Below are 24,379 nucleotides of genomic sequence, written 5' to 3'. Positions count from 1 at the left end.
TCAGTTTGCTTGCTCTGTACGAGCCCTAGAACTCTAATTTCTTGAGCTTCCAAGTTCAGTCATTGCAACTACACTGAGGAAGAACGTGTGGAGTGTTTTTGTTTGGAGATGGAACCTATTCTTATTTTCTTAAAGATCTGAAATAGCTCAGAAGGTCTGTTTTTCTTTGAAATGCTCACAAGGAAACATTAAAATACTGCATCTGAATCATGAACCACATTTTTAAGTTCAATGAATCAGACAGATAATAAAGTCAGGCATTTCTGAAAGTGACACTAGTTCTCATTTTAAGATAGTTGGAACAAACACATAATTGAAAAATGTTTTACGAGCGCTGCAATAGTGAATAGTTCTCTGGAAAATCCCTGAAGAGAGCTAACAGGACAAAAACAGCGGTGTAGGAAATGATGGAATACACATTCTGCTTTGCTTTTTTGACTCTTGCGGTTGTAGAAGACAAAGAATCTGATGGAGAGGAAACTGGTCGGGTTATTTCAAGCTATGGAGGTAGAACCAATTAAGGATGCAAAGCTGATCTCCTGGCATCTTCCAAGAGCGAGGCTCAAAGAGTCTGTCGTGATGTTGTGGGATTTGGTTACTGTCCTTTTTGCAAATAAATGAAAATCCATCCCCTGCCTCTCTCTTTGAAGGTTGCTTTGAGTCCGTTCCTTTTCTATCTTCACATTTTTCTCATTCTGTTATGAAATAACCTTTTTTTGTTTGTTTGTTTTTAATATTTTTGTTTCCTACTGGTGGATGCATGGGGAAGACTGGAGCTGAGGTTACCTGTGAAGCTGGGTTTGCTGTCTTGAGTCTGAGGGCAGCCCAGGCCAGGTGCACTTCTCATACAGGCTTTAGTATTTTCTGGAGCACCAGAGGGTAATTTCTTTCTCATAGCACTTGAAAGCTCTTTCAGGTAGTGTTTTGAGGCTGTCCATAGGCTTGGGAGTAGAGAGAGTGCTTGAGAGCCTGCTTTCCTTTTGGCTGCTACAGAGCTTGAAATAGATACCAGCAGATGTGTCAGTCATCTGTTACGTAGGCAAAAGGCATTATATAGGGGAAAACCTCCTATGGCTCTCCAGTGCAAATCTCTGAAAAAGACAGTCTTTGCAGGTGCTACCATCAAAGTACCTGAAGCTTTCTATTTTCCCTAATGAAGGGAATGCTATTTCTGTGAAATGAGTATGTAAGAGACATGATGGCAGAAACTCAGAATGAACAGACCTCTCTAACTTAACTGAAATCACTTTGAGATCCAGAAATAGGGTGTTGTTTTTTTTTTGCACTGAATGTGTGTATTAATTCATTTAATCATTAGGGCTGTTACAAATATGACAGATATTCTCTTGCCTTGCTTGTGAGAATGGCAAATAGGTAAAACCCTAAGATAAATCACTTCTGCTTTTGGTGTTGGAAGTATCTGTAATGTTCTTTGTGCTGATCAGTTCTCTGGTTCATATAAGCAGGAGATACTGGTGGCTCTTGATTTGTCCTCTGTTTCCTGGGTTTCATGTGCAGGTAACAGAATTGCGTAGAGGGAGAATTTCAGAATGGCTGAGGTTGGCGGAGGGACCTCGGGAGCTGTTTGTTTTGCACGCTCTGCTCAGAGCACGGCCATGCGGGGCAGGGCTCAGCACCAAATCCAGGCAGCATCTGAAGCTCTTCCAAGTCTGGTGCCTCCTTCGTTCCGTTATAACCTGGAGTGTTGGATGTCTCGTGTAGTAGAGTGATATGACTATTTAAGCCTCTAGTTGTCATTAGGGAATGTAGATAGAAGCTACGGCTTAAGTTCAGGAGAATATTTAGGTCTTTGTATCTACTGAAAGTCTGTATGTCTTGCTCCGAGATCAAAGAAGCTTTGGGGATGGTTCCTTTCTTTTCCATGTCGTATCTGCATATGTGCTCTTGTTTGTAGGTTATATGTGTGCTTAATATGTAGAATATTAGGGGAAAGAAAAGCCTGTGAAAACTGAAAAGCTGCCTGCATTGCGTTGCTTTTCCACTTCAATAATTGTGTCTTTTGGGTTTGCATTTTAGGAAATAAAATAATGCTAACGAGACAACCGCATCCCTGAAGTTCGGGTTTTCAGGCTCGCTGCCATCATGGGTAAGTTCTGAGTGTAGCTTTTATAAAAATTCAGTGACTTCTCATTTCTCTTGAAGAGCGAGAACGTTCACATCATGCCTTTTTTTATGTGTTCTTAGGAAGTGTTTGTCTGTGTTAACTCATGTAATGTCTACGTGACCGGCAGTGCTCAGCTGCTCTACTGCTGTTCAAAATACTTCTCTTTTTTTTTGTTTCTTTCATTGGAGTAAAGCATTTTCTTCTCACCGTGTGATAAAGAAAAGATCCAAGTATGGGAAATAGAGCTTCGTGGTATTAGAATCTGAGCAATCCTTAGTGTGCTCTGAATAGTGGTGACTGGGAGAGAGAAGGGAATGACAACACAGAGTGTGTGTTAAAGCGTGTTATTGTACTGCCTTGTATCGCGGTGATGCAAAGCCAGGGCTCGGGTGCTATAGATGTGATTTTGTAAGTCTGTAGCGTATTTGGATTACCTGAAATTGGATGTCTGCTTTTCACATCATAGTGGCTTTTTTAAGGAGCTGACTGTGTCAATCTTGGCTTCACTTAGTTGTGCTCACTCTCAAAGGGGAGACAAAAGAAAGTGGGGAAAGTAGAAGCTTTTGTCTGTCTTTTATTGTTATGTGAGTGAAGCCTACCTGATGCTCAGTAGCAAGGTAGTAATTAGGTTTGTGATGGTTTCTGTGAGATGACTCTCACTGGGTATTCAGTGAGCTTTTCTTTCCTTTGTATGAAATATGCTACCTAGTGAATGTTAAGGATTATATCTATGCCAACTAACAGCTAAGAACTTTTTTTACCTCACTGGGGGCTAGAATGGGCTGTAACACCATGAAATAGTTGGTTTGTGGCAAGTTGTGAAGAGCGTATTTGTTTGAAGAAGGAACAAGCTGCAAGAATGCCACCAGTTCAGGCACTGAATTTTTCTACTAAAAACTGCTTTTTTAGATTTACGTATCCTAGTAGAGTTATGAATAATGACAATGTGACGAATACTCAAAGCTACTGAATTTCAGCTCAGCTTTCTGATTTGTTAGGAATCTATTAAATTAGAACACTGAAATCCCATTGTTTCCTGATTTGACAAATTTCTTTACTGATTTGATGTGTGTAAACTCCAAATCTAACCTGCATAGCATCCTCACTCCTGAATTCCTTAGTTCAATGCTTCTGTTTTCCCTGTGACTGTCTTGCTTTAGATTGGACCCACCCTACATGAAACAGGAGTACATGGGACTGGACATTTGAAAGTCAGTGTAAATTAACAGTTTAAGTTCACAGTTGGTAGATTAAGATAGACCTCTTTTAATCAATGTTTTGATGTGAAACTGGAGTTCATTCAGCCTTGATCACTTTGCTGTTAGACCAGAATAATAGTAAGTCAGTCTTTTCTTCAGTGTGAAATGAGGTGAGGTGAAAGACTGGGTTTTCTACTGAACAAGTTTCTCCTCTAAGAGAACACATTCATATCCTCTTGTTTTTGTTTTTTACCTGAATGAAGTTCTCTACACAAATTAGGCAGTTTAGTAATATTATGAGTAGTGTTTTGAGATTGTAGAACTGAATTACCATTCATTAGTATTGACGTTTCCTTAAAGTTGAAGTTCTAGTAAAGTTGTCATTTGTAAGATGTGTTGTCAAAGGTAACATTTTATTTGAAGCTTTGCATGCTTACACAGAACTACTGGAACCATTTAGATATGTGCATCTGATAATCTGCTGTGGGTCTGACATAGGACTGAGACTTCATCAGATGCCATCCATTGCAGGGAGACTCTGACACTGCTGTTAATAAGCAGTCGATGAGATCATTCAGCCTGAACAGTTAGAACTAATCTTACTTGTGCCTTTCAAGTGTGAACTTCCAAGAGCAATGACAATGTAATGTTTATACATCACATGGCTGAATTAATTTTGCCAATGGTGAAAAAATGCCCACAAAAATGGAGAAGTGTGTATGTGTGTTTGGGGGGGGGGAGGGTAAAGAAGGAGAAAGTGAGAAAGAGCCATATACTCTGGAGCACTTCCCCAGGCTGCAGCGTTAGTCATCTGTTACCTATGTTTTACAGTTTCTTAGGAATGAATATTAAAAACCAGAAGCTCTGGTATGTCACCGTGTAGCTGGAGAAGTTTGAAGAAGTTTCTCATCTTTTATTGCTTCTGATGTTTGCCCTTTGAAATATCACTGCAAGACTCAGGAAGTGTGGCTTTTGTTTGTCTCCGCTTTTTAAACAGTGTTATCATGCTGCACTATTCTGGTTTCTTACCATCAGGTTGTGGTCTTTGTGATTCTTTAAGCCCTCCCAAAAAATATGCAGTCCTGCAGAAGAGGAAAAAATTACTCTGTGGGCCTTCAGTTGGTGCGCAGACAATTTAGCTGCTTAGGAGTCCCTTGTGTGATGTGGCCCTACTTTTTAAACCTGCCGTTTAAGTATATTTACTGATCAAGCTGTTTATTTCTTTAAGCACTGCTAACAATAGACTGCACGTATTGCAGCACGGCAGCAATGTTTAAAATTTGGCAATTGTATGCTGCAATATAGGACGGAGTTTGGAATCATGCCTGTCTCACTGGGAAATAAGTCAGTGCCATACTTCTGATTTAAGTTGTTTACATTTCTCTTTTTCTTCTGAGCAGATGAGCAGCAAGCTTTGAATTCAATCATGCAGGATTTGGCTGTGCTTCATAAGGCCAGTCGTCCTGCACTGCCCCAGCAAGAAACAGGAAAACCAAAGTCATCTTCACCTAAAAAACAGGTACTCTTCAATATCTTTACTAACCGAATGAAACCTAACTGGCCTTCTGTGACTTCTGTAGTAATTCTTTCTGCCAGAATGAGCTATTGGTCTTTTAGCTGCCATTTCCTTTGTTCATGTTCTTAAATTAGCAGCAAAAGGAAGCGATAGGGTTTCAGACCATACGCAGCGAATGCTTAAGTGACCGATCCTGGTAAACTGAATGTCACAGAGGTGCTCTGACAGTGTATGGAGATCTGAAGTATTTTTAGAATACTTTAAAATGTTGATTTCTGGTAGCATCTTCTACTGAGGATACTTGTGTAGAATGAATTTTACAGGCATAGTGGGTTGTGCAGATGTCAGCTGGGCGTATTAATGAATGTCAGCACTGCGGCTGAAACATTCTTACAGTTCTTTACTCCATCTGTGGTCTGAATATTTTGTGCGTTTGTTCATATGCAGGGGATGCAAATTCTTCTCAGCTTTAGTTTTTTCTGCATGTTTCTCCAATTGTGTTGAATACAGGAAATTATGGATAGGTTTGAGCTGCTGTACAGAGAGGCTCAGAGAAGAGATGTGAGGGCTATTACAAAAGCATGAGTAAATATCCAATTAGCTGTGTGCTTATGTGATTGGACCCTTAATTGCCAAACCACAATTACACGAACCATTAATTGGCACAGGTCTGTTTAATCTATTGCAGATGAAAGCATTTGAGTATTTTTGGTTCTTACACTGTCACAAAAAGCCACGTCCTTACCATTTAAGTCCAGTATGTAACAGTTGTGTGTTGTTGGTATCATGAGAATTACTTCTCAGCTGTGACGTTGTGTATTGAGGTGATATACAGACATGGTCTGTAATTATTTGGATATAAAAATATTTAGAAAGTGAGGGGAATACAGTTGAGCCGTTTCTGGCTTTAAACATTTTGTACGACAATTTTATAACCTGGTGGTTGCAGATATTTACAGATATGTTGGTTATTAGAAAGTTGGATGCACGGATGCTAGCTTAATGTGGGTTTAAATGGTAGTGTTTATGAAACAAGTTATGATCCTTACACACAGCATTCAGCGACATTAAAACCCATCCTGGTAGCAAAGGCATCAACTTTGTTTCAAGAAAGCAGTAAGCAAGCAACCAATGGTGATGTCACAGGTGGAAAAGGAGTTTGTTTTTCATTTTGAAATAATGTTATCTTCTGAAATAAAATAGCTGATGTGTTGTTCAGCTTGAAACTAAAAAGAACAGGCAGCTAAGTAGTTAAAAGTATCCATCAACTGCACAACCTAAACTTGAAAGAGTTGTTGCCTTCTGACCATCTGCAGAGAGATGTTGTTTGTGCCCGTGCAACACTGAGTGTGGAAGAGAGGCTGTGACAGAATGGTTTAAAAAGATGAATTATTTCCTGTTGTTTCTCATAGTGGTGATGTCAGTGTTTGTTCATGACAGATGATTCTTTGGGACTCAGTTTCATGCTGAATTTAAACCTGTGCATCTGTTAATATTAAAATATGTTAAAATGTACTGATTTTAAAATAACACGTTAACTTACAGAAGCGTTAATTGTACCTCAGAATTGTGGGCGTTTTGCACATTTTAAGCCTTTCCTGATAACTTAGAAGAAGCAGCTTGTTACAATACTTGGTAAATCAGAACAGGAGAGTCGTACAGTCTGCTTAAGGGTTTTGCTTGTGACTTGGGATTATTGAATGACATTCCATGGCTTTCATTACAGAAGGCAGCAGCAAACTAATAGTGGTCCTTCTGTATCCTTTTTGTTACAGAACGATGTTAGAGTCAAATTTGAACATCGAGGTGAAAAAAGGTAAGATGGGAGCACAGGGAACAATCTTGTTTGTTATCACATGATTTGTAGACTTCTGTGGAGTTCCTGTCATAAACTTTCAAATAAACTGTTCTGAGTGCTTCAGCTACCTGAATATATTTGAGTTGATATGCAAGATAAGGAGAACTAACTTGTTTAGTATGTTGGGTGATAAGTGTACATAAAAACAGAAGTGTCTTACTTTAGTTAAGTCTCATAGATCTTTTGTACTTTTAGCCTCCGGATAGCTACTTGCAGCCTAAATTATCTTAAATGTGAACAGAACAGGAAAAATAGTTAGAAGGTCTTGGAAAATAGTTCATGAAAAGGGAAATAACACCATGCTCACACTGTTTGTCAATAGAGGTGGTAATCCCCTTAAGCAAAGACTGCTCTGCAGTGAAACCTCTGCTACTTCTAGCAGTTATTACTGGTGTGCAATAGAAGAGTGTCTTCATGCTGGTAATGGCGTGTAATTCCTCATTAGGCATGTTATTAACATTCTTCAACATCGTTCCATTTTTTTTTATTTTTTTTTAACATCATGGGTGACAGACTTGGTAATGGCTGAGTGTTATAAGTACGTTGGAGGAAATAAGCCTTTAAAATGCTTTTAAAATGGGGGACTTTTCTACCTTGGTATCTCTTATAAAATAAGTGGAAGTGTGTGTGTAAAACACATCTGCTTATCCACGGCCAGCCTGCTCAGCCATGCATTTTTGTATTCCACCTTAACTCGCTTTGACAACATTAAGCAGTTCCTTATGAATGTAACATGAAGTGAGTGCGTGCACCAGTGCATTCCCCAAGCCTTAGTGGAGATAAATCTGACTGTGTTTGAGGTTGTTTAAAGCAACTTGAGTCTGCTTGTCCAAGGATGCTGGGCAGACCATGCTCATTGCACGAGTTGTAGTGCTTTTGTTGCCTGAATATGTATGTCTAAAGATAACTTATTTTTCTTGCATCATTTCATTATCTTATGCCATGGCTTTCTCGCTACTTATTAAAAGAGGAACTAGGAAAGGGAAGTGATTCCAGTGTTCCTTTGAGTGGTGCGTGTGGCACTGTGTACCAAGGAGCACGCACTGTGATGGGCAGAGTTCCAGACCTGCTAAACAAATGGTTAACCACAGTGGCAACTGATACAAGTTTTATTTCATTATATTGTTTTTGTTTTGTTTTGTTTTAAATAATAATAACATCTAGTTGCAATGGCCCGACTTGCAGGCTCATTCCAATAAGAAGTTACCTAACCAGTGTACCTGTTTAAGCAACAAAAGAGACAGCTACGTTTGCTATGTTTTCTGCCAAATAAAATTTCAGTACTTTCTACTCTAACTGTGAGTGTACCTCACTAGCTTAGTCACTTGTGTAGCGGTGTTCTGTTCCAAATGATAACAACAGTTCTCTGTTGTAAAAGGTCAGGTAGATGCATGTGGGGCTTTTTGGTTTGGAGGGACATCCAATTAAATGAAAATTGGAAATTTTGACCCACGGCTGAATCATTCTTATGGGAGTACATTGGCACAGTTACTGATGAACTCATCATTTGAATGTGTAATTCATTATTGTAAAAATAGCAATCTTTAATTATCTTCCTCCGATGAGAAAATCTTTTTAATCTTCAGAAAATGAGGACTGACACTCCTGCTTGTCAGCCTGTCACGGTGTGTTGGTTTGCTTCATTTTCTGAAGTAGGGAACCGTAGTAGTTTCTAAGAACTTACCTTTGAAATGGAGGCAAAGCATTAAGAGAGAGGCCATATGTAGGCAAGTTAAGTACTTATAATTGAGTCTCATTTTATGCTAGTTTTTTTCACTGTTTTTCATTCTTTTAGTAATACAAACTATAAAGAAAAGGGAATAAAGCAAATCTTCTTTTGATCCTTCTAGCAGTAAGTTTTATTGTAAGAATATTCTTAAGTAATGAGACAGCAGATTTTCATAAGTAATGGATGAAAATCCTCTGTAACTGAAATTGTGTTTCAGGATACTCCAATTACCCAGGCCTGTCAAACTTGAAGATCTTGTAGCTAAAGCGAAGGTTGCGTTTGGACAGACTATGGATTTACATTACTGCAATAATGAGGTAGTGGTTTGTATTTTCTAAGTCCTCTGTGAATTATGCACTGGTTATTTTAAGGCAGGGATTTGCCCTTGTTAGCAATGACAGCCACTCCTGTGACAAAATCCCAAGTTTTTAACGTGTGTGTTCTGAACTGCACTTCTCATCTAAATTATCATAAGCATGAGATAGGTGAACTATTTAATGCTATGGGACATAGCTCAATGAATCATGTCTCACACAAATACAGCTGTAATATTGTGCAATAGAAAAGTATGTTCTATAGCCTAGAAAATAGGACCTGTTCTTCTTATATACTTGCATCATTTCGATTGAGATGGAAAATACGTGGACACTGTTGCACACATTTCTCTGAAACTGTAGGAGCAGTTGTATGTGTGTGCACTGGTTGTTTCCACCCTGTGAAGGCTTGTTCTGACAGGCTGTGGCTGTTGAAGGCTTAGAAGAAGAGTTAAGGTTGAGCTTCAGGCTTTTATTTTCTGTACATCCTGATGGTAACTCAAGGGATTGTTAGTGAATTTTACTGCCAGTTGGTTTGGAATGGAAATAGATCCATTTATCTGTTCCGCTGTATGTGACTCGTTAATGTCTTTCTTTTGCCTTGTTTAAGGCATTTATTTATTTACTTTTTTTTTTTTTTCCTCTTTGTAGCTTGTCATTCCATTAACCACACAGGATGACCTGGATAAAGCTGTTGAACTGCTTGACCGTAGTGTTCATATGAAGAGTCTCAAGATATTGCTTGTCATACACGGAAATACACAGGTATGAGTTGACATTCCTAATGCCTTTTTCCTCAGTTTTCAGACCAGAGTATAGTTTGTCTTAAGCATGATTTGTTTTCAGATAAAAATATACAGGGTTACTTCCTCAGTTAAAAAGTGTGTATGAGTATTTTGTACTGGGTTGATCTGAACTTCTCCATGGGTACAATTCCTCCTTTTTTGCATGCCTTCTTTACAGTAGTTGAAAAGTAGTCCATAGTAGGATAATGATGTGATACAGAACTGAGAAGCACATGGAGTTTAGATGCTATTGTGGTTATTTGAAATGGTTCTTTAAGTTACGTGGTTTTGTGTGGCATGCATCTGCAGACCTAAATGCTGAGTTATTTTGTTAATCTCTAGCAGATCGCAGCCACCATATTGATAGGGTTCTATGTAGTCGTGTATGTTGAAAATTATTGCAAATATTTAGGATGAGCTACAAAAGTAGATGATTTTTGGCATAAGCTTATATTGATTTTGACTTATTGAAAAAAAAAATGAATGCTTTTGTAGAAAGGCTTTAAAAGTGGAGTTTTTTGATTGTTAGGAGTATATAATGATAATTGCAGTCCATAATATGTGCTCTTTTTCAGTCACCCAGTGTAAATAATGTGGAACCCCTACCCTCACTGGAAGATTTAGATAATACAGTGTTCGGTGTGACAGAAAGGAAAAGGCGGCTTTCTGTATTAGGTGAGCTGCAGTTTTTAATAGCTGTGCTTGTAACAACTTCGGTAATGTTCTCTTCATGAAGATCTTGTTCTCAGCACAGCCTGTTTATATTTCTCTTACTCGTCAACAAATACAGTACTATGTGATATGTACTCTGAGGAGTTTATATGGCGGTACATTTTCTTGCTCAAGTTATTTTTTAATCTTAATACATGAACATTTGTTTGAGATGTATTTTCTGGCAACAGTCTTAACATTTTCATGTTTTTAAGTTGGTGTGATAACTTCCTAATCTGACTGTGAAACTAGAGAAAGTTTTTCCAGACAATTTATTATGTTTGCTATGAATACAGCTGTTTGTGTTGTTGAAGATAGAATGTTCTGCAAAGGAAAACTGAAATTCTCATGAAGTAGAAAGGATTAGTTGGCATAGAAAAACAGTGGTAAAGAGGGCTTGGCTTTTTGTTTTGTACCAAAGAGGAGCTGTACCTGTATAGCCATATGGGCAAATCATATTTTTGTTCCTGTATAATGGCGGGGGGGGGGAGAAGTTAAACGTAATTGAGGCAACCTTGCCCCACATGTTTTGTAATTCCTGGCTTACAGCTTACAGAATAAGCATTTGGGAAGTTTCTAAAGCAATAAGTTATCCAGGCAGGCTGGATCATTGAACACGAATCCAGGGTTGTTTGAATAAAGCCTCTAGATTTTGTGTTACCGAAAGGACACTTACCAGCCCTTTTCTTTCAGTAGGATCTAATAATCGTGATAGGAGTTCGCCTCCCCCAGGATACATTCCAGATGAACTGCATCAGGTGGCCCGAAATGGGTCGTTCACCAGTATCAACAGCGAGGGTGAATTCATTCCAGAAAGCATGGATCAGGTACTGTGTGATTTCTTGAAATTAAAGATTTTTGGGGCAAGATTGATTTACAAAGTACTGCTGTTCAAGAAGGATATGGGATTGCCAGCCCTAGAAAACAATCTGTGAGAGAAGGTTAAGGTGTTTACTATTATTTAGACCGGTAGGAACATGGTTTTTCTCTGTCAGTCTCTTAAATAATTTAAGTTGTTGGTAGAAAAAGATTGTATTCTTTATTTTCATGACAGGTGGGTGAGTTACTAAAATAAAAATTGCAGCAAGAGGTGCCCTTGTTAGGAAGCACAAAAACGTGTATTAAGAAGGATATGTAAGTAGGAACAGTTTTGCTACTTGCAGGAGTAATCAGAGTGTTTTAAAGAGAATTTTGGATCTGCCTGAATTATTTGGATAGTGTTTTGAGGTAGAGGCAGGAGGAAGAGCGCTGGGTCTGGTACGAATAACTCTAAAATACTTGTAGTTCTGTTTTTGTGTGAGGATCACAAATGTTTGTTCTCCTCAGCTCACTTGCATTGTTGGTGTGGGCTTATTAGCATACTTAGCGTTTATGGAATCCTGCTCTATGAATCTTAAAAACATCAGGAAAGGAGGAAGGTAATGCTTATCAGAATTGACAATTGAAATATTCTAAGGAGAGAAAATAGTGCTTCATATAGAAATCATTTCAAGTTCTTGTTGGTGTTGGCATGGTATTTGCAAATGGCAAGAGGCGGTGGTTTAAATGAGCTGAATAAATGAGAGACAGATGACAGAATAAAAATAGAGGCAGAGAGATTGTGCAACTTGTTGCACAATTTTCATGGCTGAACTGGGAGTTGGGGCTGAATCTTCTTATTCCAGTCCAGGATGCTATTCATTATTGTAACCACATGGTCACCTCCAGCCTGAGCCTGGATTCGCTCAGTGAAGCGATTGCTTTTGGCCCGAACGGAGTCATTCAGGTCACTGACTGGCCTAGTGGATGAGCTCTGAGGACCAGGGAGGTCTCCTTTCACTCCTGAGCACTGAAGGAGCATGGAAGCTGCCATGTAAGTGCTGCTGTATGAGCTGTCAGCAGGGTTTAAATAAAGGAATTTTACTTTCCTAGGATGTTAGGTTAAGTCATACCAGGCCGCCTCCAGGACTCACTGCTCAGCCTGGTAAAAGAGCATCACTGAACTGATGGTGAATTTAATCCTTCCAAACAAAGAGTTCATTTTAAGTGCCTGAATTTGTGAAGTACAAACTCACTTTCTGAGCACTGTTTCTGCAGCAAGACCTTGATGCGTGCCTAGGGAAGTTATGTACCCAAGACCTTTAAGAGGCGGCACAGACCATGGAGGAGCAACTGCTTAATTTACAGCAATAAACCGTCACCCAATTCATAGGGAGCAGCAAATGTTGTATAGAATACCAAAACAAACTGTGTTTGAGGTAGAACAACAGATGAGTTTTTTGTTATTTGTGAGAGGTAGGCTGGTAAAATGGACGTTTGTGCTGCATTCAGGATTTAGATGCTGCTTCCACAGCTCTTGAAAAAATATAGATATGAAAATTTCAGATTGCTTTGTTGCCAGTGAGAAGGAAGTAATGTTTGCAGGAGTTCTGATTAGGGCTTAAGGGTGGTAGTGTGAGATAAACAAAATGAATATCAGCCGGGGAAAACAGCTGCTTGTCAGGAAAACCCTTTTTATTTTTCTTTGGATTTGATTTGAGCAATGAGAAAGTGCTGATTTTTGTTTTCATTACGTAATGGATCTGGCCTAGATCCTCAGTTTTATCATTTCTTTCCACTGACTTCACAAAACTTGGGAGCGCTGCTTACTGGGAAACCAGAACTGTTTGGGGACAAAGAAAACCTATGGTGTTTCTGTCAACTCCTACTTCAGGTGGAAGTTTCTTTTGTATCAAACATGATATTGATTCGGGTGAAAAGTATTTACAAATGTTGTATTTTCTCTCTTATCTCCTTTTCTTTACTGTTTGGTTGTATTTACAATTCTGCATACCTTGCTTGGGGTCCCAACTAGAGATAGATGAGTTAAAGCTTTTTTATGGTGTTTTATTTCTACTTTTCTTTATGGGTTCGGGTTGGCCAAACTGAAACCACTTTAGAGATGATATAAACTGCATTCATTACAGGCTGTGTCGTGTTTGAGGCTTTTTTCTTTTACAGAAACAAAATCCACCTTTTTTCCCTTGAAGCTGTTTCAGCTTTCTGTCTCTTTGGAGGCCTTGTTGTTGTTCTGTTTTGACTGTTCTGTAATAATAGGAGACAACGGTGTCTACAGGAAGAATGTAGGAGTGCAGATCAGTGTGTGAGGAGCATTGTTGAGTATGAAATGCCTTTACTCAATTCTGCTTAATAGAATGGTGGAATCCTTTCAGGGAAGAATATTTGATGCATGTTAAACTATGGCCGTCATCCTTCTCTCCAGTAGTTCCTGTTCGTTTGTTACTGGTGGTGTCTTATTTTTAATTCAGAGTTTCAAAGCATGAATATTCAAGCCATAAAAACAAACAAACAACAAACCTTTCTGATCTTTATCTACATGGTTTTTATTAGATGCTGGATCCACTCTCATTGAGCAGTCCTGAAAATTCTGGCTCAGGAAGCTGTCCCTCGCTTGACAGCCCTTTAGATGGGTAAGAACTGTGCCCATTCATTAGTCATCTTTATTAGATTGCTTAAGGTGTTAATTAGCGCGACATGTAATAGCCAAAAAATTCTACATCATTCTTTAACTCATTAAAATTACTAACTTAATCCTATGGCTTTTGTGGAGAAAAGAGGAAATATTTGGAGGCATTAAAAAATTCTGCACTTGTTTGGCTAAATTAGAGGCATTTTCATAGGCTGCATAAGAGATTTTTCGCTTATAAACTGTGTGTGTTGAGCCATCAAGGTGTTAAACTACACAGTGTTCCTTTGTGCCTTCACTGGTGCGAATGGCACTGCCTGCTGCTGTCTTACCACACTGAAGCCAAGAGCAAGGATTTCCATTGTTGCTGATCCTGAATGATTATTGATACCTAATAGACTCAATGTTGAGATAAAGTTCCACATTTACGAGCAGCAACTTTGTACAGTGTAAAGCTTCCATCATCCATAAAGCATTGTAACACAGTGGAATCGTTTAGTTACTGTAGTTGCCATTTTAAAATACTTTGCTTTCACGTTTCTAGAGACAACTATCCCAAATCTCGGATGCCGAGAGCACAGAGCTATCCAGATAATCATCAGGAATTCTCAGGTAGGCAAAATTGGCTGGCCATAATAGCTTTCCCAAGTACTTCCTCTTGCAAGTCATACAACTTGAAAGGGAAGCTCATACTAAGAGGTGTTACCTTACACAAGCTTGTAATGGTAGCAGAAGACATAGCATCAAAATGCAATCCAAACAGACCCAACAAAAGATGTAATGAAGTGTATCTTGTAAAGATTTTCTTCTAGTTAATATGTGTAACACCAGTGCTGTTGTGTTTAGTAAAACATACCTCTGCTGCTGGAGGAAAAAAACAAAGGCAAATAATGTAGTGCCTAATGGCACAAAGGTTGGTTAAAGTGAGCTTCAGTGTCCATCTTTAAATAGGTGCATAATCCTTCATTAATTTGCTTCATGTTTCAGCTGCCATTTCATCCTTTATGGAAAGAGAATCATTTTTAAGTGCTCATAACTGCTGTAACTGAAAGCATTCCAAAGTGCAAGCATGAAGGAGAGCAGTTTGCTGTGCCTATAAATTAATGAGTCATCACCACTAACATTGCTTTCATACCACACTCTGGCTTGAATCCAAATTGCTGTGCACGATTCAGGACACCAAGTGCAATGGGTGACCTTGAAAGTTTTTTCAGGTATCCTTATGGACGTGCTTCAATAGAACGTATTTACAAAATAATCTTGTCACCTCGCTATTCGTTGCTCTGTCTGCAGAGTTCATGTGCAGTTAAACTGCGTGAGTTGTAGCCCAGATTCCTGTGGAACTACTCACCACTGCTGCCATCTTATATGTTCATTTTCTAAGCAATTATTTATCCAGGAAGGAGTTTCCCCTTAAATATGAATACTTAATAAATCAGAAAGGAGAACTTATTGGCTGTGTTTTAGTAATTGAGGATGTGTTGACTCATTTATCAGCGTTCTGTATTTGCTCATTTTTCAATTTTAGACTAAACTGAGGTTCTGTCACTTTTCCTGTTGAGCTGCTGTTTGCTAGAAGGTCTCTACTAAGGCCTCTAGTAACAAGGCACGCTGTGGTCCTCTGGTGCTGTTTTAAGCAGGAGATTTCAAACAATTTTTGTTAGATGCTTGAAATCCTTTGGAACTTTTAGTTAGATTTGTTGGTTTGGTGTGCATTTTGTTCTATAATGTTCTTTGCTCTGAAGTATTCTGTTTTCTATGTTCTTCCCCATGTTTAAATGTACAATAGCAGAATGATTAACATGGAAGCCTTGGTCATGTTTTTGACTGTGAAATGTATCTCTGTATTTTCTAGTAGAGTACGATATCCCAATATTTGAGAAGTTTGGCAAGGGGGGAACTTATCCCCGAAGGTACCATATTTCATATCATCAACAAGATTACAATGATGGTAAGTGGGAATGCTGTAGGAGTCCTACATAATTAACTTGCTTTTCTCCTCTTCACAGCTGAAGAAGAAAATCTACCTAGTGAAATCTAATTGGTGCATGTGCAACAAATAACGAGTTACTCCATTGTAAAAGAGTTGAAAACTAAGTGCTGCCTGTTTGTAAAATTCAGTCTCACAAATATCTGTTTTGTTTCTCCTTAACTTTCTTCTATCAAACCTCAGTACATTCCTTAAAGATTTTTTCAAGCATTTGTGCAAGGCCCTTATTTTCAGTTCTCTTTAGTCTTGTGGCAGCCAAAACTTCATGAGTTGGCTTGAGGAAATGTCCTCGTGAAATGGGTATATTGGATTAGCTATGTGTCAAATCAATTTTGGCTGCTTTATCACATTATCTTCTCAGTGATTTTATAACACTGCTCAGTAATTTGTTCATGTATTTATCGCAGCACTGAAATTGGCCTGACTAGTGTGTAAATATGAGTCCACTCCTTCAAGATGTTTCACTTGCCTTCTTCAGTCCTCTGGGAACTCCGTCTCTGGTGTAATACTTACTGACTCAGATATTCCTTTGGCGATTTATGCCGGAGCTCCCCAGGATGAAACTTCACCAAGTCGTGCTGACCTAAAAGTGTTTGTTATCTAAATATATTGATGTTATTCTAAGCATCTGGATGTAATTTACCTTATTGAATACCAGTATCCTTTTTTATTCCAATGCTGTCTCCATCGCTGAGTCATGCAGTGTTGATGATGTTTGTTTTGTGGTTTTCCTGTTGATTCCAAGGGTAGATCTTTACTCTTTTTTTCTTACTTATTTTCTTTAAAAAGTGAATATACAAACCTGGGCATCCTTGAGATGTCAGCTTCTGTATTTTTTTATCAGAAATGTATTCTTCCCACCTTGCTGGGGTGGTACAGATGGAGGTGCAGATGGAGGTGGGCATTTCCCTTCCTGGCTGTCACAGCCCCCCACCCCCCATTTCTGAAGCATGTTGGTTAACTTCAGGGCAGCTGTAGAAATCGCCCTCATTATGCTGCTTGCATGTTTGGACTCTTCAATGTAAACCACTCAGACCAACCTCTATTTATACCCGTGGTTAACATTAATTTTCTTCTAGTTTGAAACTCTTGGAAAATTTCCTAATTGTTGCATCACATGTTATGGTGTGGAAGTGTTGAACCACGTGTAGAATTCGTGAAGCACTGGCATACATAAATCACACAGTAGTGTTTGTTGTAGTGTAACATTGGTATTCTCTGTGTAACACTGAAGGTCGTAAAACTTTTCCGAGGGCCAGGAGGACGCAGGGGAACAGCTTCCGGTCACCTGTTAGTTTCAGTCCCACTGATCACTCACTGAGCACCAGTAGTGGGAGCAGCGTCTTCACACCAGAGTATGAGGATAACAGAATGAGGAGGAGGGGGAGTGACATTGACAATCCTACCTTGACTGTCATGGACATCAGCCCACCCAGTCGCTGTAAGTTAAGGAACATTGTGACCTCTGCTGTAAAACTCTTGCCTTTCAATTTGTCATGTCAAAACTAAGCATGTCATCCAAAGAAATGTGATTGAACATTGTGTATGTTGTTCTCTCTGTAATAGGAAAAAGTCATGATTTCATGCTCTGTATTTTTTTCTCTGCTTCCTGTGCCAATCTTCATTTAGATTTTTGCGTGGAATAAATGTCTATGATAACAAATCACTATAGAAGTATTTTCAATATGTTAACCTTTGGAGGACATGAGAAGGCTTATGTAGGTTGGAGTAACTTGTTGGCTTTTGTTGGTATTGTTGTATGACTGTGGTGGAGCAAATACACCTTGTGATGATTTCAGTAGTCAGCAGGTTTTGATTAGGCCTCCATTTTTAAAACAGTGAGACTAAGTTTGCTCAACGTGCTTTGTCTGTTTTTCAACTTAGCTGCGTAAGTACATCCATCTTTACTAGAAATTCATTATATTGTAATAAACTTCCCATCTTACAGAAAGTTTTATCCATGTTTGTAACTTACATAGAGAAAGTGTGATCTTCCATTGAAAAATGTGGTCCCTGAAAAAGTTGTTTTCTATGTGTTGTTTTTTCCTTTAATCGGCTAAATAACAAGCTGACATTAACACAGAAATCTTGTTTACTTTTTCAGCACCACGAGCTCCAACTAATTGGAGACTTGGCAAACTGCTGGGTCAGGGTGCGTTTGGCAGAGTGTATCTGTGTTATGATGCTGATACCGGAAGAGAACTGGCTGTTAAACAAGTGCAGTTTGATCCTGATAGTCCAGAAACTAGCAAGGTATGAGGTACAGTGTGGATGTGCTGCGACATAAGTTGAACTGTTCCCTTTGTTTTAATACGTTTCCATGTTGTCATTAGGAATCCTGTTTTATTAATAATTGAAAAGAACTAATTTGGGTGTCTGATTTCAGTGTCACACCTCATTTTAAAATTGTTGGACAAATCCTCATTCAACCAATGCGTTTGATTTTGTTGTTGTTTTTTTGTTTGGTTGGTTTAGGAAGTAAACGCTCTTGAATGTGAGATTCAGTTGCTGAAAAATCTGCTGCACGAGAGAATTGTTCAGTACTACGGCTTTTTGAGGGACCCACCAGAGAGAACACTCTCTATATTCATGGAATACATGCCAGGGGTAAGCGAGAAGACCTGTCCTCTTCACTCATCATTTCAACATAGTGTGAAGGCACTCAAGTAGGCAGCTTTCGCAGAAGGGCACACAGATATTAAAGAAATGGCTGAATTAAAATAAAGCAATATCTGGGTACCAACAGGTATTTGTAGCAGTCCCTCCATGTCTTCTCCTTTGTTTGCTTTTTCGGATTGTTGTGGTTTGTGCAAAATGTCTTTGTGTGTGACTGGCGTTAGAAGTGCCCAGCAATCTTTGAAAAGCTGCATCATTAATATAGTCCTGAGGCTTCTTGAATTTAATATTTCTTCTTGCAGCTCTTTGATTTGGGCTCTTGGCTATTCAGCATTGTCAACTGCTCTAAAACAAGAAAGGTAGCAAGGACAGGTTGCGAATAAGCGCATACCACAATTTTTGTTTGTGGCACTTGGATACGTGCAGATCCGTTCTGCTCTTACTGTTCTGATAAGAAATGTACTCAGCTCTGAGCAGTGCAGATTTTCATTTTCCCACCCAGTGGGGTCAGCGGAGCTGAATAAAACGTGCTTTTACAAAAACACAGCATTGGTATTTCTGAAGAGTTACAGCGCTGTACTCTACAGAACAAAAGGGTGTTTTTAGGTGAGTTTGGGGCTTTGTTTTGGGAGGATTCTTGGATTTGTCTGAGACTTGAAAGACAGCGTTGCAGAAATAATCTTTGATTAAAAGAGCCACGTTATGCAAACATGGTTATAAAACTGAATTTGTGACTCGATGTTCTTTAAGCTTACTTTTTAATTTTTATGTAGCTGTAAAGCATCACCCACCAGCTTCTCCTGTTTTTCTCTGACGACCTGTATTTTCCCCTCAAGTATAAACTAACCAATGTTAACCCACCTGTTAGCCAACTTGAGTATCACCATTTCACCATCAAAAGAACTGCGAGTGGTGCTTACTTACGTGTTTCCTTTTCCTGTACAACACACTGTTGCTCTTTAGCTACTAGATAGTTTTAGAATTAACTTAACATTTTAGTGCATGACTTCACTGTACAGCCTCTTGTGTAAACACTTTGATTCTTTTTTTTTAATGGACACAAAACTACATCTATATTAGACCGCTTGTGATCCTGGGAACATTACAGTGTTCTGTGCTTGTTTGCCGTAGGGTTCCATCAAAGACCAGTTAAAATCATATGGAGCACTCACAGAGAACGTGACTCGCAAATACACACGGCAGATTTTAGAAGGAGTTCTCTATTTGCACACAAACATGATTGTCCATCGAGACATTAAAGGTAAGGAGGGCAGTCCTGGGCACAGTTGGGTGCTGTTTACTATAAATTCTTTTCCAGTCTTGTCAGTCAGGTGTGAATTGCTAAAACTTCGTTAAGTTTGAGATACCAAAATACTGACTTTGATGGAAAACAATCATGATTCTTTTACTTCTTGTCACTGTTGTAAACTCAGTGAGTTCTAACAGACTGCTGAAAAGGTTTCCATAGAGTCTGTCTGCAAAGCATTCATAATAAAATTTCCTTCTGAATGTAAATAGCTTTGAATACACCAGGAGATCATTACAAGCGGTTGGCATATACGGAGGAAAGCATCATGACATGGAACTATTAGTTGTCACTGAGTTTTGTTTCTATCAGCTACACAGAAACTGCAGCTTTTCACTGTTCCAGAAATGCCTGTCAGAGGTGACTCCCCTGACCTCAGTGAGTCACACTTCTTGCACTCTTCTGCCAGGAAATCGATGTACTTCTTGTTGATAGATACAGGGGTCTGTAAGAGCTGCAAAAGCAAGTTACAAATATGTGGGAAGATGGTGGTGATGTGCAAAATAGGTGTGTAGAACAACCATTGTATCCTCTAAAACTCTTAGGGTTTTCCTTTTGCTTTATATGAGTAATGTATTTTCTCCCCCAGAATGGGGAAATATCAGTGACGTTTTTGTTATGCAGATAAGTATTTTAAGCAAGTCTGTGACACAGTCTGAGATTTTGCTTTAGTACCATATTGAGGCCTCTTCTGTAGTGTGAAAAGAGAAATTCCTGTTTCAGGTTGCTGCCCTCACATGGCACGTTTCTTTATCAGCAGGGTTTTACAAAGTCACTGAAGCTTTCTGGGAAAAGGCATAGGATGCAGAAGGCAGATAACAGTTCATTTTACCCAACCTCCAAATAGAGGAATGAGCAGAGAAATTCTCTGGGAGCACCAGAACTGTCTTGCACCATATTTCTGAATGCAAGCTTTTTTTAATGCTGCTTTCTACACCAAAGCTGCATTCTTTTCCTTCCAGGAGCAAATATTCTGCGAGATTCAGCAGGCAATGTGAAGCTGGGTGACTTTGGTGCCAGCAAACGACTGCAGACCATCTGTCTGTCTGGTACGGGAATGAAGTCTGTCACAGGAACTCCGTACTGGATGAGTCCAGAAGTTATCAGTGGAGAAGGGTACGGCAGGAAAGCAGATATCTGGTATGTTACAAAACTTCTCTAACAAAACTCGTGATTTCAGAACGGGTGGTTTCTCAGCAGAATGTGATTGTTTGGCATCTGAAGTTGGAGTGTTTTGTTCTGGGGTTTAAGCTGAAGAAGATAACACGTGAGAGCACTGGCAATCCTGTTTGTGCATTTGGAGAGTGTAACACTGAAATGTAGGATTTGTTGCTTTGGCAGTTTGTGAGCACATTGGTTTATTGATCACAAGAGAATTCTTTGAAGCAGCCTTGCATGAAGGCCTGCGTCAGCCTGCTGAGCACTGAGATATCAATCAGAATAGTGGCAGTGCCATCACACAATCAATGGTACCGAGATAAATACCTCATTAGTTCTTCGCTGAGGTACTAGCTTTTGGCCCAGTGAGGTAATGTGTTGGAGATGCACGGGTAGTGATCTGCTTAATGCAGTGACAGTGGAGAGCTGCCTTCCATCAAAGTTGCATTGTAGAGATAAGTGGACGCTGCTTCTTGTGGTACTTCAGAAGCTACTTGATACTGCTTGTGTTCCTAGAAGAGCGCAACTCTGTTGTAACCTGCTGTCTCGCTTTTGCCTCTGTTTCAGGAGCGTAGGTTGTACAGTGGTAGAAATGCTCACTGAGAAGCCCCCGTGGGCAGAATTTGAAGCAATGGCTGCCATCTTTAAGATTGCCACTCAGCCAACCAATCCCCAGTTACCACCTCATGTCTCAGACCATGCTCGGGATTTCCTGAAAAGGATTTTTATCGAGGCCAAGCTGCGACCATTTGCAGATGAACTGCTAAGACACACGTTTGCACACTATCACTAACAGCCTGCCTCAACTCAGCTCGCGTCTGCTGCGTTTATTTTCTATTTGACTGCACTTTTATTTTTTATTTTTTACAAAAAGGAGAAAAAAGACAAGAGAGAGAAGGCGTTCTCTTGAATCTTTGTTTCACTTAGATTGTAAGCAATCTAAATTTTGTATCTAAAATGAGAATCTTCCCTTCCCTGATCCCACCAGGACTAGAACTCCTTGTTTCTATAATGTACTGATGTGGTTCATGTAGATAAAGCACTTTAGTACATATTTGCTCCTTATTTAAAGAGGGAAAAATAATAGAAATGATTGGACAGTCAGGAACTGTGTGATTTTTTTTCTGACACCGCTGACTGACTCAGGGTGCAGGGAAAACAGACATGCAGCCAGGGGACGAGAAGGTACTTCTCTGTGATCGATTGTTACATTACAGGTACTTGCAGCAGAGAGTTCTAAGTTCTTATATGTTAGCAGTTTAATGAGTTTCTGCCTTGTGTAATTTAAGCGGGATCACACGGTTCTGAGAGTTAATTTTAACGCCGGAAGAACTTGGAATTCTTTGTACAAAAGCGTGTCTTGACTGGTACTTCTGTGTGACCAAAAGAAAAGAACAGCAACAAAAAAGAACTCAACGCTGGTGACCGAGTTCTACACCAAAATCTCTATCGTATATTCTTAACAGGAAAAGAATTGCAGGTAAACAGATGGTGGACCCGGATCCTAGGAACTACTGTACTGCAAGGGGAATATTTCCATAGTAGGAAAGAGTCAGCTGCTGGATGTAAATATTTAGGAGAATGTCTCCTGCTGTATCTGCCAAAGAAAATCCTCTGTTACATACACTTGCAGGGAGACTATCATGTTAGATAAGAAATATTAGAGGTGTTGAGAGAGAATTCTCCTCCACGGTGCCATGAATGTCTGGGGGAAATGGAGTGACTGATCCTTCTGCAGTATGAGTTACGCGACTCAGAACGGTCTGTAGGAAATAATGTCTTCAAAGCTGTTGAGGGGCGCTAGGATGGAATGTATGTCAACATCAAGTGCCTAAAGAATATCAAATCCTTCCCCTTATGCACTCTAAGCATCGCTTTAGTAACACATTTCAGTCATCCAGATGTGTTTTAAAAAGTCCTACAATAAAATTGAACTTCTTTTAGCATTAGGAATAAGTCACAGAGAAGAAAGACCCCGCTTTATTTTTCATAAGGTAACGATGATCAAGGAGGCACAGCACAAAGCTGTGTGAAGGAGAGGCCCGAAGCACAGAGCCCCAGCAATCAAATAGCGTGAGCATGCTTACCCCAGCCTGATAACCCAGCTATCAGTGTTCTTCAGCTTTCCAGCTGTCACGAGATGAACATTAATCAACTTCTTCTTTTTCTCAAAGAAAATAATAAAAGAACAAAGGAGAAACTCTGAATTGGAGCTTCTCAGTCGAGAAGTCCTGGTACTGATGAGAGGTAGTTAGTGACTGAATTTCATGGCAGGAAAGTCAAACTCTCATATTTCTGTGGAACACAACATAAATAACTTAAAAGGGAATTTGGAAATAAACGATTGGACTACAGAACTGAGTTAATGTATACTGCTTGGATGATTCATTGTTTGCTTTTGTTTTATAACAACAGACCAGGCTGACACTGTGAACCTTGTCCGCTCTGACAGGGCTGTGTTATTGTCCCCAGGCCCTGCTCTGTTTGACATCTGTAGAGGAATAGAAGAATTATGAAGCGCATGGAGGCAGAGTAGTAAATTTACCCATTCTCACGCTAATAAACTCGTGGGAGTTCTGCGGTTGTTCTGCTGACTTCCAAATTCGGTACAGGCGTGTGAATCTATCCTAGCTGCTTTACCTGTAGAGGAGGAAGGATGAGTTCTTGGCCATCTCCTCTGAGGCTGAGTGGTGCCCTCTTCCATTTGTTAGAGCTTTCCCCGACTTAAATTGTTCTCAGCCAGGGGACACAACCATGCAAGGTTTTCCGAACGTGGAAAGGACAATCCTGACCAGGGAAGGTTTAGAAAGCTGAAAGTCTGCTTATGCTGAACTGACTTAGGATTTCTCTGTCACTGGATAAAGGCTGTGAAAGCAGATTGTGGGAAGAATTTGTACATTCTCTGCCATAAAGGACCTTTGCTTTATGAGCAACGTTTAGCGAAAGCAAGGGAGGGAGGTTTAACACAGAGTCTAGCTTATGTAGCTGATTTAAAGATCAGATAATTGAAATGATTGCTTTCAAGCTGATCAAGAGGGTCCCGAAACAGAGTTGAAAATACATGGGGAGAAATCAGTTGTGGACAGTGAATATCTGCAAAGGCAAGGAAACTTTGTATTACTGAAAAAGGACTTTAAAGGGAAACACAACCAGGTTTATCTGTAACTCTTAACGTTTGAAGATGCTCTTCTGAAAGGAATCTGCGCTCTCTAAAGCTTGAAAATTTTCAGAATCCTTTTTTCTAATACCAAGTCCTTTTAGTGAGACAGTGCTGGCTCAGCTATGTTGCAATATCACTTCTGTCATTGTCATCTTAATACCGAATAATCCAAGTTGCTGCTTTTGTGCCTTTCCTATAGATGGCATTCAGTCATGACAATGGGGAGCGTTTTGGAACCTGAAAAAAAGAAAGAAATCAATTTACAGAATGCATTTCCCTTAATTTCTTTGGAATATCCAAACACTGCTGACATAGAGACAGCACTTTGAAATGAAAATGACTTCTGGTAGTTCCAGCAACGTTAGCAAAACGTTACTGACTTAGCCAGGATTAGGCCTGAACTGTTTTATTTACCCGATGGAGAACTTGTCTACTGACCTAAGTAACGAGCAGTAAATTGGGGTGAT

At 39.4% G+C, this 24,379-nt stretch overlaps 1 protein-coding gene across 4 annotated transcripts in view; it reads left to right on the top strand.

Annotated features, from left to right (window-relative positions):
• Positions 1-21,545, top strand: part of MAP3K2 (mitogen-activated protein kinase kinase kinase 2) — a 34,979-nt gene extending 13,434 nt beyond the window's left edge. Inside the window, exons 2-17 of one of the 4 annotated variants that reach the window (XM_072341100.1) lie at positions 2,038-2,107; positions 4,725-4,843; positions 6,616-6,656; positions 8,645-8,744; positions 9,393-9,506; positions 10,102-10,201; positions 10,934-11,064; positions 13,607-13,686; positions 14,227-14,294; positions 15,541-15,633; positions 16,907-17,113; positions 17,777-17,925; positions 18,148-18,279; positions 19,420-19,549; positions 20,557-20,734; positions 21,320-21,545. In XM_072341100.1, coding sequence (XP_072197201.1) covers positions 2,104-2,107; positions 4,725-4,843; positions 6,616-6,656; positions 8,645-8,744; positions 9,393-9,506; positions 10,102-10,201; positions 10,934-11,064; positions 13,607-13,686; positions 14,227-14,294; positions 15,541-15,633; positions 16,907-17,113; positions 17,777-17,925; positions 18,148-18,279; positions 19,420-19,549; positions 20,557-20,734; positions 21,320-21,545 — 1,872 coding nt within the window. In that variant the 5' untranslated portion in view covers positions 2,038-2,103. Of the gene's footprint in view, positions 1-2,037; positions 2,108-4,724; positions 4,844-6,615; positions 6,657-8,644; positions 8,745-9,392; positions 9,507-10,101; positions 10,202-10,930; positions 11,065-13,606; positions 13,687-14,226; positions 14,295-15,537; positions 15,634-16,906; positions 17,114-17,776; positions 17,926-18,147; positions 18,280-19,419; positions 19,550-20,556; positions 20,735-21,319 lie in introns of all 4 variants that reach the window. The other 3 variants (XM_072341096.1, XM_072341099.1, XM_072341095.1) reach the window with 3 other exon arrangements.
• The last annotated feature ends 2,834 nt before the right edge of the window (positions 21,546-24,379 follow it).

The sequence above is a fragment of the Excalfactoria chinensis genome, chromosome 7 (genome assembly GCF_039878825.1).
Source record: "Excalfactoria chinensis isolate bCotChi1 chromosome 7, bCotChi1.hap2, whole genome shotgun sequence".
In the NCBI taxonomy this organism is placed as follows: Eukaryota; Metazoa; Chordata; class Aves; order Galliformes; family Phasianidae; genus Excalfactoria; species Excalfactoria chinensis.
The sequence above is the reverse complement of the archived record's forward strand: the minus strand, read 5'-3'. Positions and strand labels throughout refer to the sequence as shown.